Genomic DNA, 12,521 nt, shown 5'->3' with positions numbered 1-12,521 from the left:
CAACTCCGTGAGCCCTTATCTTGCCATTTGCCTTTTGTGCGGCACCTTATCAAATAGCTTTTGGCAATCCAGGTATACTACATCTATTGGTTCCCCTTTATCTACCCTACTAGTTACATCCTCAAAAAACTCTAATAAATTTGTCAAACAGGATTTCCCTTTAGTAGAACCATGCCAACTTGTTCTAATCATACTATGCTTTTCTAAGTGCATTGTTAAGACTTTAGTACTAAAAGATCCCAGCACTTCCCAACAACTAATTTTAGGCTAACTGGCCTGTTGTTCACTGCTTTCTCTGTCCCTCCTTTCTTAAAAAGTAGTGTAACATTTGGTAACTTCCAAACAAGTGGTACCATTACTGAATCTAACGAATTTTGGAAAATCATAGCTAGCACATCCATTATCTCTGCAGCTATCTGTTTTAGAACCCTAGGGTGCAGGTCATCAGGTCCCAGGGATTTGTCAGATTTTAGTGCCTCAAATTTCTCCAATACTTTATCTCTGCTGATATTAGTTTTCCTAATTTCCTTACTCTTTTTAGCCTCTAGGTTATCATCTATTTCTGGTATGGAACTTTTGTCTTCTACTTAAGGCTTAATAAAGCTCTTACAATTTGTTTTATATTTCTGCCTCATTTACTCTCATATTCCATTTTTTCCCTTTTTATCAGCTTTTTGGTGGTCCTTTGCTGGTTTCTAAAATATTCCCAATCCTCAGACTTGCTACTGTTTTTACCAAGATTAAATTCAGATATGATGCCTTCTGTGTTCGAGTAGCCTGTCAGCTTTACTGTTGAGTCGCATACATAAACAAATGGGTCCTTGAGCAAAGATACTGAAGGATGGCCAAGATTATCTCTCAGCAGTCAAGAAGAGAGAAAATTGTAGGAGAAGAATAACATTTCTGTTCAGTAGCAAAAACAAAATTATCGGTTTGCAGTGGAAAAAAATAATTCCATTCAATGTTTTATTTCCTTATTCAGAATACGGTGAAGCTGACTTACACCTGTACCCATGCTACAAGGAGAATATGATCCAGCGACATTCTTCCCTAGAGAACCCAGGCTCCTCAACCTCCAACACTGCCTTTTCTTTCCCACTGTCAATCAAGTCCTGCCTCAGGAAGGGACTCACATTTAAAAATGGTGGAAAATCTAATGACATTGCCATGCTGCAGCAACATGTCAACGAACTCAAAGAACAACTGACCGAATCAGACAAGATCATCCGCAGCCTGCAGTCTCGTATCCGCTCCTTCTCCACAACCAGTGATTATGCCTCCAGTCTAGAGAGGCCACATGACGTTGCTCTAGGTGACATATTTGAAGCATTACAGTTTGATGAGCTGTATGACGATGATGTCTGGCAGTCTGATGGAGGTGACCATTGCCAAGCAACGACAAAGTCCAACACGGAAATAAAGAAGCTCATTCACAGGGTCACCACGCTAGAATCACAGCTAAAGAGTGCCAAAATGACAGATCCTTCATCTAAAGGCATCTCCTGGTCAGGGTAAATATACCAAATTATTATTTTATATAACTGTTAACCTTTTTTCCCTCCCTATGCAATTTAACTCTTCCCCTGAAGACAACTATGCCTGCTGGATGTGGTTCCTTACTCACCAACAGTTATCCAGTACCTCATCCTGGTGGTTCCTCTTCTTTGTGAGCTTGAATTAAGAGCATTTAGTCAGCTGTTTTGACAGATCACAGCCATCACTGTTGAACCTGATCTTGTTCTTTCTTAGTTAGTGTATTTTCAGCAATGGTTATTGGATAGCGATAATTGAGTATGAGACCTGGCTAATTGCTATCTCCTAACCTGGGAATACTGAGGCTGTCGCAATACAGAGCTGCTATGACACAGGTCGACTAACACAATACACACCATTGGTCATTTACAAACTCGTACAGCATTCAGCCATCGGGCCATTCAGCCATTCATTGGGAATTATGGTTTTTGCCTTTCACTATTTTCCATCTATTAAAATCAAAATGAATGGATGAAGTCTATAGACCTTTCTGATCTGTAGGGTTTAGACTACTTAGTGCAAAAAGTATACATGATTGAGTTGTCATTTCCTTCCCTTGTTCATCATGGCATTGTGTTCTGAACTCTGGAGAGAATAGTCTCACCGCATAGAAACCAGAGTTGGCCTCTGGTCAGATGGAAAGGGGAGCTGATGTGTTACCCAAGCTGAAACATTTCCTTATATTATATTCTGCCCAATCTATTAAGTACATGCCTTAATCTTCTGTCAATAGGGCAATGGAAGCCTGGTTAAAACATTACTCGCCTGTGAATATAATTTGAGACTGGCATATGACCTTGGGATTTTCACACACATTGCATCAGAATAAAAAAAAGCTTTAACATGATTCTCAAAAACGTCTGTAATGGACAGGAGGGGGGTTAATTTAAACAGCCTTGATTTCTCCTCACCACTCGTCTGTAAACAGAAAGGTATTTTGATTTCCCCTTTTCTAAGTGGTGGCATATTTCCCAAGCCCTCAGTTTTGGTGTGATCCAATTTTTATTAATGACCCCACAGCAAACTCGAGATAGGGTAAACTCAGAGTTAGTTTATTCACACAAACTCAAAACGTGGGAGGGGGGAGTCACTATGTAGCCCCCTGTGCATTCATACAATAAAAGAGGGATAGAGAAAGATTTACAGGTCAAAGACCACAGAGCACAGAATTATTGTTTCACATGAGCCCAGAGTCCAGAATCAAAGTCCAATGATGTAGACCCTCACAGAGGTGAGCAACAGTGTAGATGGGTGGGGGGGAGCAGGCATTCAATCCTGGACCAAGCCATTGTCCTGAGCTGCTGCTTGCTAGATGGAAGATGGCAGACTAAGCTTAGCTGGTCCACAACGCAATGTTACAGCTTCCTCCAGCTAGGGGATTTTGTCACATGACTCCCAGCCCTCCACTTTGGCTTTAACAAAATGTGTATATTCCTTTGTCTGGGTTCCTGAAAGTGTTAATATTCCAACCATTAAGATTTACAAAGGAAGATTGCAAGGCTCTTTGTCCAAGCAAACTAGTAGACTCCAGCGGCTAGGCCTGGCATCTGAAATGTAGATGGTCTTTGTTTAATTCATTTTGCAGTCCACACAGTCATTTGCGCCTCTTCAGAGATAACGATGCATAAGTTTCTTTGATACTGCTAGATTGTCCGAAGGCCATAGCCAGACATGGCTTCAGTCATTTTTTTAAAAGGTCATTGTCCAGTCTTAAAATTTAAGAAGTAGCCATAATGATCCCAGACATGATACCCCAAATTGTTAACTCCCAATTTTGTTATGCTCCCAGGTGAGGAAGAATGAGCTGGCTCCCCTTCTTTATTCAACCCCCTCGGGTTGGTCACCACAAGGTTAATTTAAAAATGATCCCTTCCCTTGTGGATACTTTTTCACTGTCCAAATGTATTTATGTTTTATAAGGAGCCAATGTAACCAAGCTTTTTCTTGAGTCAAAGAAAGAGTAAATTTATTAGTCACTACAAACCCGAGAAAAAATAATAAAAATGCAACCCACGTACACACAGATCAGAAACAAGAAGTTCAGTCCAAAAATAAAAGGTAAAAAACATATACGAATCAGTCTTTGGCTTGTCCATGAGGAGTAGATGGCAAAATGTTGTGGCAGTTAAGTTGGGTAGAGTTGAGTTTGGGCAGTTAAGCAGTTGGTTTGGAGTCACTTGGTCCTGCAGGTTAGCTGGAGGAGTTGTCCTATTTCCTTTTTGACTATGGGTTTGCTGACTTGTCTCCAACAACAGAGAGAGAAGAGAGACTTTTGCCTGCAAGCTTTAGGGATGTCTAGGTGATGATCTTCTGCTGCATCCCTCACAGCACACACATACCAGAGCTAGAACACACAGATCAGGTTTGCAGCTGGTTTTATAACCCCTTTTCTTGTTTATTCCTGGAAGGGAAAAAACAAACATGTCTTTTGCCCAGAATCTGCTTTCTTTCAACTCAGACCATTTCCACATTCTGAGAGATTACTCGAGATATGATTTCTGTTGAGATATGGTAATCAGTCTCCATTTTCTCCACAGCCACAGGAGGTTAAAGTTGTCTTTTACATTGCATCTCTTCTTTTCAAGTATCTCTGTCTGAAGTAGGCCCTAACACCTTTTTAAGCATGATGTTCCATGTTCTCTCTGGGTTATTCGGTCAAGTATAATCCACATGGGAATTTTACAGCAAGTGCTTACTTTACATTCTCAGTCAGCTTTTGCTTGTATGTCTTTTTTTTTAAAACACATCTTCCTTTAAAAGTTCAATATGCCCATAAGTAATTCAGGGCTGTGATCTGCTGCAGTGACACATCCTAATATAGTGTGGGGTCTTAGCTCTGTTACACATCTCAAAGCACAATACTTTCAAGACAGTGTTGCCAACAATTTTTCACACAACAAGATCCCATAAAAAGTATTGAGTTGAATGACAAGTGACTCTGTTTCTGGTGATATTAGTTAAGAGAGGAATGCCATCCAGTATACTGGAAGAAATCTTCCCATTATTTGAATTTTGTTATGAGATCTTTGGTGTCCACCTGAACAGACAAAGACTTTGTTTAAAGTCTCATTCAGAATATGGCACCTCCAACATTACAGCACACTCCCAGCACTGCACTGAAGTGTCAGTCTAGATTTATGTCCTGAAGTCTTTGAATAGGTTTGAACCTATAGCCAACAATCTATTGCACCATATTTACCTTACTTTCCTTCCCATCCTTTTTCCTTTTGTCTTCATTCAATGATCCTGTTTTGCATTCCAGGAAATACGACTGCTTAATCCAGGCCCAGGCGCGGGAGCTCTCCCACCTCCGTCAGAAGATGCGTGAGGGCAGGGGTATCTGCCACATTCTGAAACAACATCTGGGAGATACCACCAAGTCCTTCGAGGAGTTGCTCAGAGCAAATGATATTGATTACTATATGGGGCAGAGCTTCCGAGATCAGCTGGCACAGGGGAGTCAATTGGCGGAGAGGATCACTCATAAACTAACTGGTCGTAAGTTGGTTTTTACTTCTCTTGAACTGGTATTGTTCTATTATATTGTTGTACAGTACAGCAATACATAATGGCCATGCCTATTTCTGTCAAAAAATTAGTGAGGACTCTCCCAAAGACTGAATGAGTAAGTGTATTGCGTGGTCTAGTCACTGAGTTATGAAATAAAAAGGCCCAAACTCCTGTCCCTGTTCTGTGCAGCATTGACCAATCTCTGTCAGGTTGGCAATAGAGAAAGAAGAAATAAATTGTATTTTGTTGTGACATGGCAGTTGATGTATGCCAGGCGAACCAAATCCACAACGGTTCTGCAATTTGTATTTTTTACGAGAAGATGTATACACTGAATTCAGAAGTAATAAGTCCACCAAGACCTTTGGAAATTTAAAAAATTAAGTTAAAATATTTATTAGCAAAATAAAAGATTTCAAGCACATACCTAAGATTACAATTACTATATAACAAATCCTAAAATTCCTAATTGACCTGACTCTCAGTTACACACCCTCTTTAAGGCAACAGTCCAAAATAGACTGTAGATTTAAAACAAAACCAGCAAGTTTACACAGTACCCACTTGACAGTGGAATTCCAAATGGCTTCCACAACTTCAATTACTTCACATAGCAGACTGATGCACAAATGGTCGGAGGCTTCTTGAAAGCTGTTTCACACACTCCTGTTAGATCTTGTATGGCCATCTCCTTACATAGCCTTTCACTCTCCTTTATATATGTTCCCCTCTCTTTAATATGCAAATTCTATTGCTCCATATGTCTTTGAACCTGTATCTTTCTCATAATATAAAAACTTTCATGTTGCCAATATTGTCAGTAACCTTTGGGGAAAAATAAACAGACTCCTTAGCCTTGCTTATCTGGCTAGTTGTAAACAGACTAACATCCCTCTGAAATCCAAACAATCCCTTCATTTACCTAAAATGCAAATTCCCTTCACACCTTACATGCTAAGCCAGCATCCATGTTTACTCATTAGCATTTCAAGCACATTTCTACACCTAGCTTCATTTGATAATTCCAAACTTGCAGTCTACCTGACTCCAAACGTAATTAAATCACACTCAGACCCAACTACACTCTCACCCATAAACCTACTTTACAATAAACCAGAAAAATATTATGAAAATTATTATACTTTCATAACAATTTATATAGCACATTTCATGATCTCATAGTGTTCCATAGCATTTTCACAGCCAATAATGTACACTTGTGGTGTAACCACTATTGTAATGTAGATAAATGTGGCAGGATCTCATAAACAACAATGTAATTAATAAACAATCTGATGACCTGGTGATTGATTGAAGGATAAAAACTGGCCAGGACATGGGGAGAATTTTCCTGCTCTTGGAATTTTTAATATCTACCTGAAAGGACATCAATTTCTTGAAAGAGATGGCACCACCAAGAGCTCAGGATTCCCTAAGTACTTTACTGAATTGTCAGCCTAGATTATGTGCTCAAGTCTCTGGAGTGGTTCTTGAACCCACAACTTGCTGACTCAGATCTAGAGTGCTACCCCTAAGTCAAGGATGTCTCACATATAACCTCCTTTCTTGCTAAATGAAAAGTTCCTGTTCTTCCATTTGTGATTGTCCACTTTGTTGCATGTTGCTTAACTACTACAATACAATTTCTGTTGTCCAGCACTCTACTAACCTGAAATCTCTATTAACTGGAATTCTGGGCTCAGGTCTGTCAGGTCTGTTTATTAATGTCAAACTCACTGGTAATAGTTATTGGTGGCCTGCCCTCGCTCTGGTCTCAGCCTCCCACTGCTCTGCAGCACCATGTTCCCTCAGCGCTGCTCACTCTATTCATGCTCCCCCGCACCTCTTGAGACCTCAAAATCCATGTGATCATCCTGGAGCTTTCTCATTGGAAGAAAACGTGGACTCACATCTCAGTTAACCAGCATGTTTTGTTACCGGCACCTTCCGTTCTTGGAGCATGCAGGATAACAGAGATTGTCCTGAAATTGAAAACCATTTCATTCACTTTTCTAGTGTTGTACTGTGATCTTTTTGTGGCTTCACAGGAGACCCTTTGGACATCAGTGACAAAGGAGACCAAGAGCTGCTTGTTGTCAGGTAAGGCATTGACACTAAGCCATTCACTTACTGTGGAATTTCAAGTCAGAGATTTGAACAAACACCATCAGTAATTTGATGTGATACCAAGGTACAACTGCTTAATATTTGGTCTGAAATTCTATTATCACCTAACAAAATTGTTAATCCAATGGGTTGCTGCTTTTTTCAGAATTGTAGAAGAATGAATTTGAGACAACCCCATTAAGCGATCATACTGCATTTTCCCATGCTGTCATGTCGGTGCCTATATTTGTAAGAAATTATTGGATGCTTAAAACACCTTTTAACCTGAAACACCAGTGTATTGTGCTTAATTTTCTGATGATAGTGACACATTATTTGACTACAACTGCAGAGTGTAAATGGGGGGGAAGTTTGGGTGTGCATTGACATGGATGGTGGCTCAACCTTTGTCTCTCATGCACAGAGGGCTGGCATTGCATATTCTCCAAATTTTGTTGGATTCACCTTTGTAGAGTGTCAGCAGCAGTAATCCTTGATCTACTGGTGTAAATCCAGTGCAACTCACTGCTTGGAATTTCAGGACTAATGTACATGGTCGACCCTTTTTAGAATGCATCAAAACTTTTGAAGAAATCACTCCTTTTATGAATAAAGGGAATAATATGTGGATTTTCAGGAAGTGTTTGATAAGGAGTTTTCCAGGAGGCTTGTTAGGAAACTCAGGTATATAATGTAAGAGGAAATATAGCAGTATGTATGGCAATGGGAAACAAAGGATTGGGTTGATGGGTGTTGCTCAGATTGGCACAAAGCACCCAATCCTCATTCTGCACCAGAAGTGAACTGATCACTATATCAGTTCAGATCACCTGTTGACTCCTTCGGGTACATGCCACACATGGCTGTCCACCACCCACCTGATTTTACATTTCAGATGAACATCATCCTGAAAGAGTGAGGCAGACCTGGAGAAGAGGAGGAAGACAAACTAATGAGACAGAAAAGGGAATATAGACAGCCAGTTGGACCAAGAGAATGTGAGAGAAAGACCACAGAGAGGAAACAATGTTGAAGGAAGAGATACAATACAAATTGATGTAGAGACCAAAGTGAAACCAAGTGATAAATAATTATATCACACGAAAAGATAAAGAAAACATGAAGGAATATTGTTCTGTTTTCTCTCTCCCTCCTTTGCTACCTTCCAATCCACTGGGGCATTCTAGGATCTGGGGAATTTTGGAAGATTGCAATGAGTGCACCCCATATCTCTTCAGCCTCCCCTTCTAGAACCGTGGGATGTAGGTCATTAGGTCCAGGAGATCTGTCAGTTGTCAGTCCAATTAATTTCTACAGTACTTCAGTTTTTATTGATATTTATTATATCTTAAGTTCCTCACTCTCAGCAGCCCTTTTGGTTACCCTCTATTTCTGGTATGTTTGTTGTGTCTTGCACCTTTTTCCAGCCTTTGCCTGAAGGTGGAATCAATTCCAATGCAGCATTAACGTTTTAGGCATATGCCCAAAGGTAAATGAAACAGACTTGACTGGGACAAGGGAGCAGGTGCTGTGCTATGAACAGATAGCGTAACGTTAGTTAAAAATCCTCACTTCATTCAGTTAAAGACACAGCACACAGTAACAGACTAAATGAAATAAATTAGTATCACCAGGTTACATTATCATCATAGTAAGGCATTGCCAGGTATAGCATCATCAGGGATGACAGTGTCACGAGGTTATGGTTTCATCCAGGTATAGTACCATCTGGGTACATGATCGTTCTCACAGTGCCATGAGGATACAGCTTCAACAGATACAGTATTATTAGAATACAGTGTCACCAGGGGACAGTGAATGAGGGTGTGGTATCATCATCATATAGAATATATATCATCCACATAAAATATTGAAATTGATCTCTGAGGCTAGTAGGATTGTTCCTCCTTTGTCTACAGCACTACTGCGCCCAAAGCCATCCCTAGGGTACAGCGAATCAGGGCGACAGCCCTGGGCCCCGCGCTTTGGGGGCCCTGCACTTGGACGACATGGTGTCAGATGTAATACAGCCTGTAGTACATACCAGCTGATTCGCTGTCTCTCGCACTTTAAGCTCAAAATGAGTGTTTACTAGTGGATATAAACAAATAAACAAAGCAGGTATCCCCTCTCCAAAACTCAAAAGGGTAGAAGAGACAACAGATTAAAACATATGAACTGGGATAAACCCCTGCCAAGGCAGAGGGTCGGGTGACTGGAAGCACGGTGCAGGCTCAGCACCGTCAGTCACCATTGGAGATGGCAGTGCTGAACCTCGGCGACAGCGGCAGAGCAGCTTTTATTCCAAGTCTCATTCCCCGTAGAGGGGCAAGATGAACTATTCTGAACCAGTTAATGTCTTTAAAACCAGCATATAGTACATAGCACCCGACTTGCTAGGTAAGTCACTGACTTGCCGTGTTTATTTTCAGCCCTGGGCAACTGAAACCCTCTGTTTCTTATTTTATTTTTCTTCCAGTACACATTTACAACTAACATTTGCTTAACGTTGGAAGATGGACATTTATTGCATCGTGTTTATAATTTCTTTTATTTAAAGCGGAACTCCGTTTAGACTGGAACTTTCCCGACCCCACCCACCCCTGCGGCAGGTTCCCCCGCAGCAGGGCCAGCGAGTCACAGAACTCTCCATTCACATTGGCAGGAGCGAAAGATCCCGCTGGGGTGAGGGGCTGGAAAACGCTGGCTTTAAAGTTTTCTCCGGTTGGGGTGTCGAGTGTGTTAGTAAAAATGTTATAACAGAATCCCATAGAGATTATGGATTTCTCCTTAACAAAAGGAGAGCTAACAATTGAGCTCAGCCTTGGAATTAAGGTGCAGTTTTACGTGTGACACGGTTATCGCAGTCAATAGTGCAATATGTGGTTGTAACTGAGTGTTCAGTAGCTGGGAGACTGCTGGTGCTCCTTTTTGCACACATGCTCAGAGGCCCAGTTATCAGTGGTAGTTTGTCTAAAAGTGCGCACAAAGTGTGATTTGCCCTGGGCTCCGCACCCACCTAGTGCAGGCACAGTCAGGGCTGTCCTAACTTCCCCTCACGCTGTCCTCCAAAGACACACTTGAAGGCTGCTGCTGGCAAGCTGGCTGGCCCAAATTGGTCACATCCTGAAACCGGCGAGCTGTCTCTGGATGCTAAACTGGCACTCAAAATCCATTGGAAATATGTTAATTAGGCCCAAGGCACAATTTGGAAGGAGCTTTGAATCTTTGCTGCTGGTGCACGCTATGACCACATGGCCTATTTTGGGCCCAAAAACAGGGCTAAGTCAATTTCATTTTTTAAAATGTGATTTACATGGTTTTCCTCTCCTACCAATAATGTCATCCCAAGGCTCACTTGAGATTACCCTGGAATTGTAAATTATGCAAATTAGGTTAGACCAAAAATTGAATTATTATTTGGGTCACTATCCAGAGGACATGAAATCAAGATAATTGGCCAAAAAAAGGCAGCGGATGGGAAAGGGAAAGGAGTTGGGGAGAGAGATGAGGGGAAATTATTGTATGCAGCATGTTGTTACAATCTGAAATGCATGGTCTGAAAGAATGATGAAGCAGATTCAAAAGGGACCTGGATAAATACTAGAAGAGAAGAAATTTTCTGGACTACGGGAGAAGAGCAGGATAATGGGGTTCATCGGATAGCTCTTTCAAAGCTCTTCAAACAGTCGGCACAAACACAGTGGGCCAAATGACCACCTTCTGTGCTGTATAATTCCATGATTAGCTCTTGAGATTCAGGTCTTAAAACTGTATAACCAAGCTAAAACTGACAAAAATTGTCTCCCAATATTAATTTGCGATCTGAAAATCGACTAATCAGAGAGCACCTGTCATTGTGCTGACTTCTTAAGCGATGAGTGAGCTACTTCCAACTGCAAAAAATGCAAATCGTTTCCTAATCCTGGGAGAAAAACAAAAGATCCAGACAAGTTGTTTGAATAAACCTTACATATCCTTTGAACTCTGGAGACAGTAGAGCATTCTATTCAAAACATTAACATTTGTAAAGCTGCTGTTAGAACTTGAATAAATTACTGTGCATTTTATCATACTTGAGCAGGTATCTAGGACTTTAAAAATTGTATGGAATTTAGGGACATGGCTGAGGGGTACTTGAAAGTGTGGCATATTTAATCAAGAGCAGAGTTGTCCTGATCAGTTTACAAATGGATATTAAATTGGAAATGCGAACTTGTTAGTTTCTTCACATCAAGAGGATGTTGCCAGCTGCTACAGTAATCAACTGATGTCATATTCAACGTGCAGATAGTCACCCAAACATCCATGTTTAAAATTAAATTATTGATGAGCCAGATCAGGCATTAACTCTGACACTAGGTGGTTGCTCTAAATTCTCCTTGACATGAAGAAGCTAGCAATTTTTCTTTTCTGTCAATGCACCACATCATTACAGAATTTAAGTTTTGAAAACAGAGTAATCTAATACAAAATTGACTTGTTATCCAAAGCATGCTACGACATAACCAAGATATTAGGGCAAATTAATTCTCTCTCAGGCATACAGCTTAACTCTCGTCTGTGGGAGTATACTGAAATATGGAGGGCAGAAATATGTAGAGTTTTCAAAAAAGCGACAGCAACTATCAATCAGCCAACTCAAAGGTGACATTTACTTAATTTTTCAATAATATAGACATGCATTGCGAAAATGGAAATAATGGAATTTGTAGGTGTCATTTAAGACCCTACGGGAAAGAATTTCACTAATATTTTCTGAACCTAATATAGTTGCTCTCTATTATGCCTTCTCAAGAACTGAAAACATTATCAACTCTCTCTACAAATGCTGTTGAGTATTTCCAGCATTTTCTGTTTTTATTGTCACCATTAAGATGCCATTGCACATAAGTTGCATATTTCCTTTGTCATTTATATCATTGCGAAGCCTGTTTGGAAACAAATGATCTCCTTCCGTCTTCTTTCCCACCAGTAACCTGTGTGCTTTTAAACCCAGGGGGTTACGTTATAAAATTGATTCCCTGCAGAAGGAAGAATTCCTCCAATCACAAACTCTGTTGAAACCATAAAACATTCTTCGAGAATGTCTTTACGATTTTATTATAAATTGTGAGCATAGTGAATCTTTCTGATATCATTAATGCAGAGCAACTAGAGACAATCTTTTCATCTGTCTTAATCTTTTCAATTTCTGCACTAGGGACCATGACTTTCCACCTAGGTTTCTCAATTTAAAATGAATACTTTATTGTGCAGATGGTGCCTATTTAACTGCTTGTTTTTTCAACAAAGTAAAATTATCTATATATGGGCATATATTCTGTATAATAGAAAAGTCATTTTGCTCTAAGACTTGGTAAAACCTTTGG

At 40.3% G+C, this 12,521-nt stretch overlaps 1 protein-coding gene across 2 annotated transcripts in view; it reads left to right on the top strand.

Annotated features, from left to right (window-relative positions):
• The window catches only part of pde4dip (phosphodiesterase 4D interacting protein), a 545,686-nt gene that overhangs the window by 454,332 nt on the left and 78,833 nt on the right, over nt 1-12,521 (top strand). For both annotated transcript variants that reach the window (XM_078561344.1, XM_078561345.1), the window contains 3 exons: nt 983-1,511; nt 4,796-5,031; nt 7,092-7,143. In XM_078561344.1, coding sequence (XP_078417470.1) covers nt 983-1,511; nt 4,796-5,031; nt 7,092-7,143 — 817 coding nt within the window. The remainder of the gene's footprint in view (nt 1-982; nt 1,512-4,795; nt 5,032-7,091; nt 7,144-12,521) is intronic.

Source organism: Cetorhinus maximus, chromosome 17, assembly GCF_964194155.1.
Source record: "Cetorhinus maximus chromosome 17, sCetMax3.hap1.1, whole genome shotgun sequence".
NCBI classification, from domain to species: Eukaryota; Metazoa; Chordata; class Chondrichthyes; order Lamniformes; family Cetorhinidae; genus Cetorhinus; species Cetorhinus maximus.
This window is presented reverse-complemented; position numbering and strand designations above follow the sequence as displayed.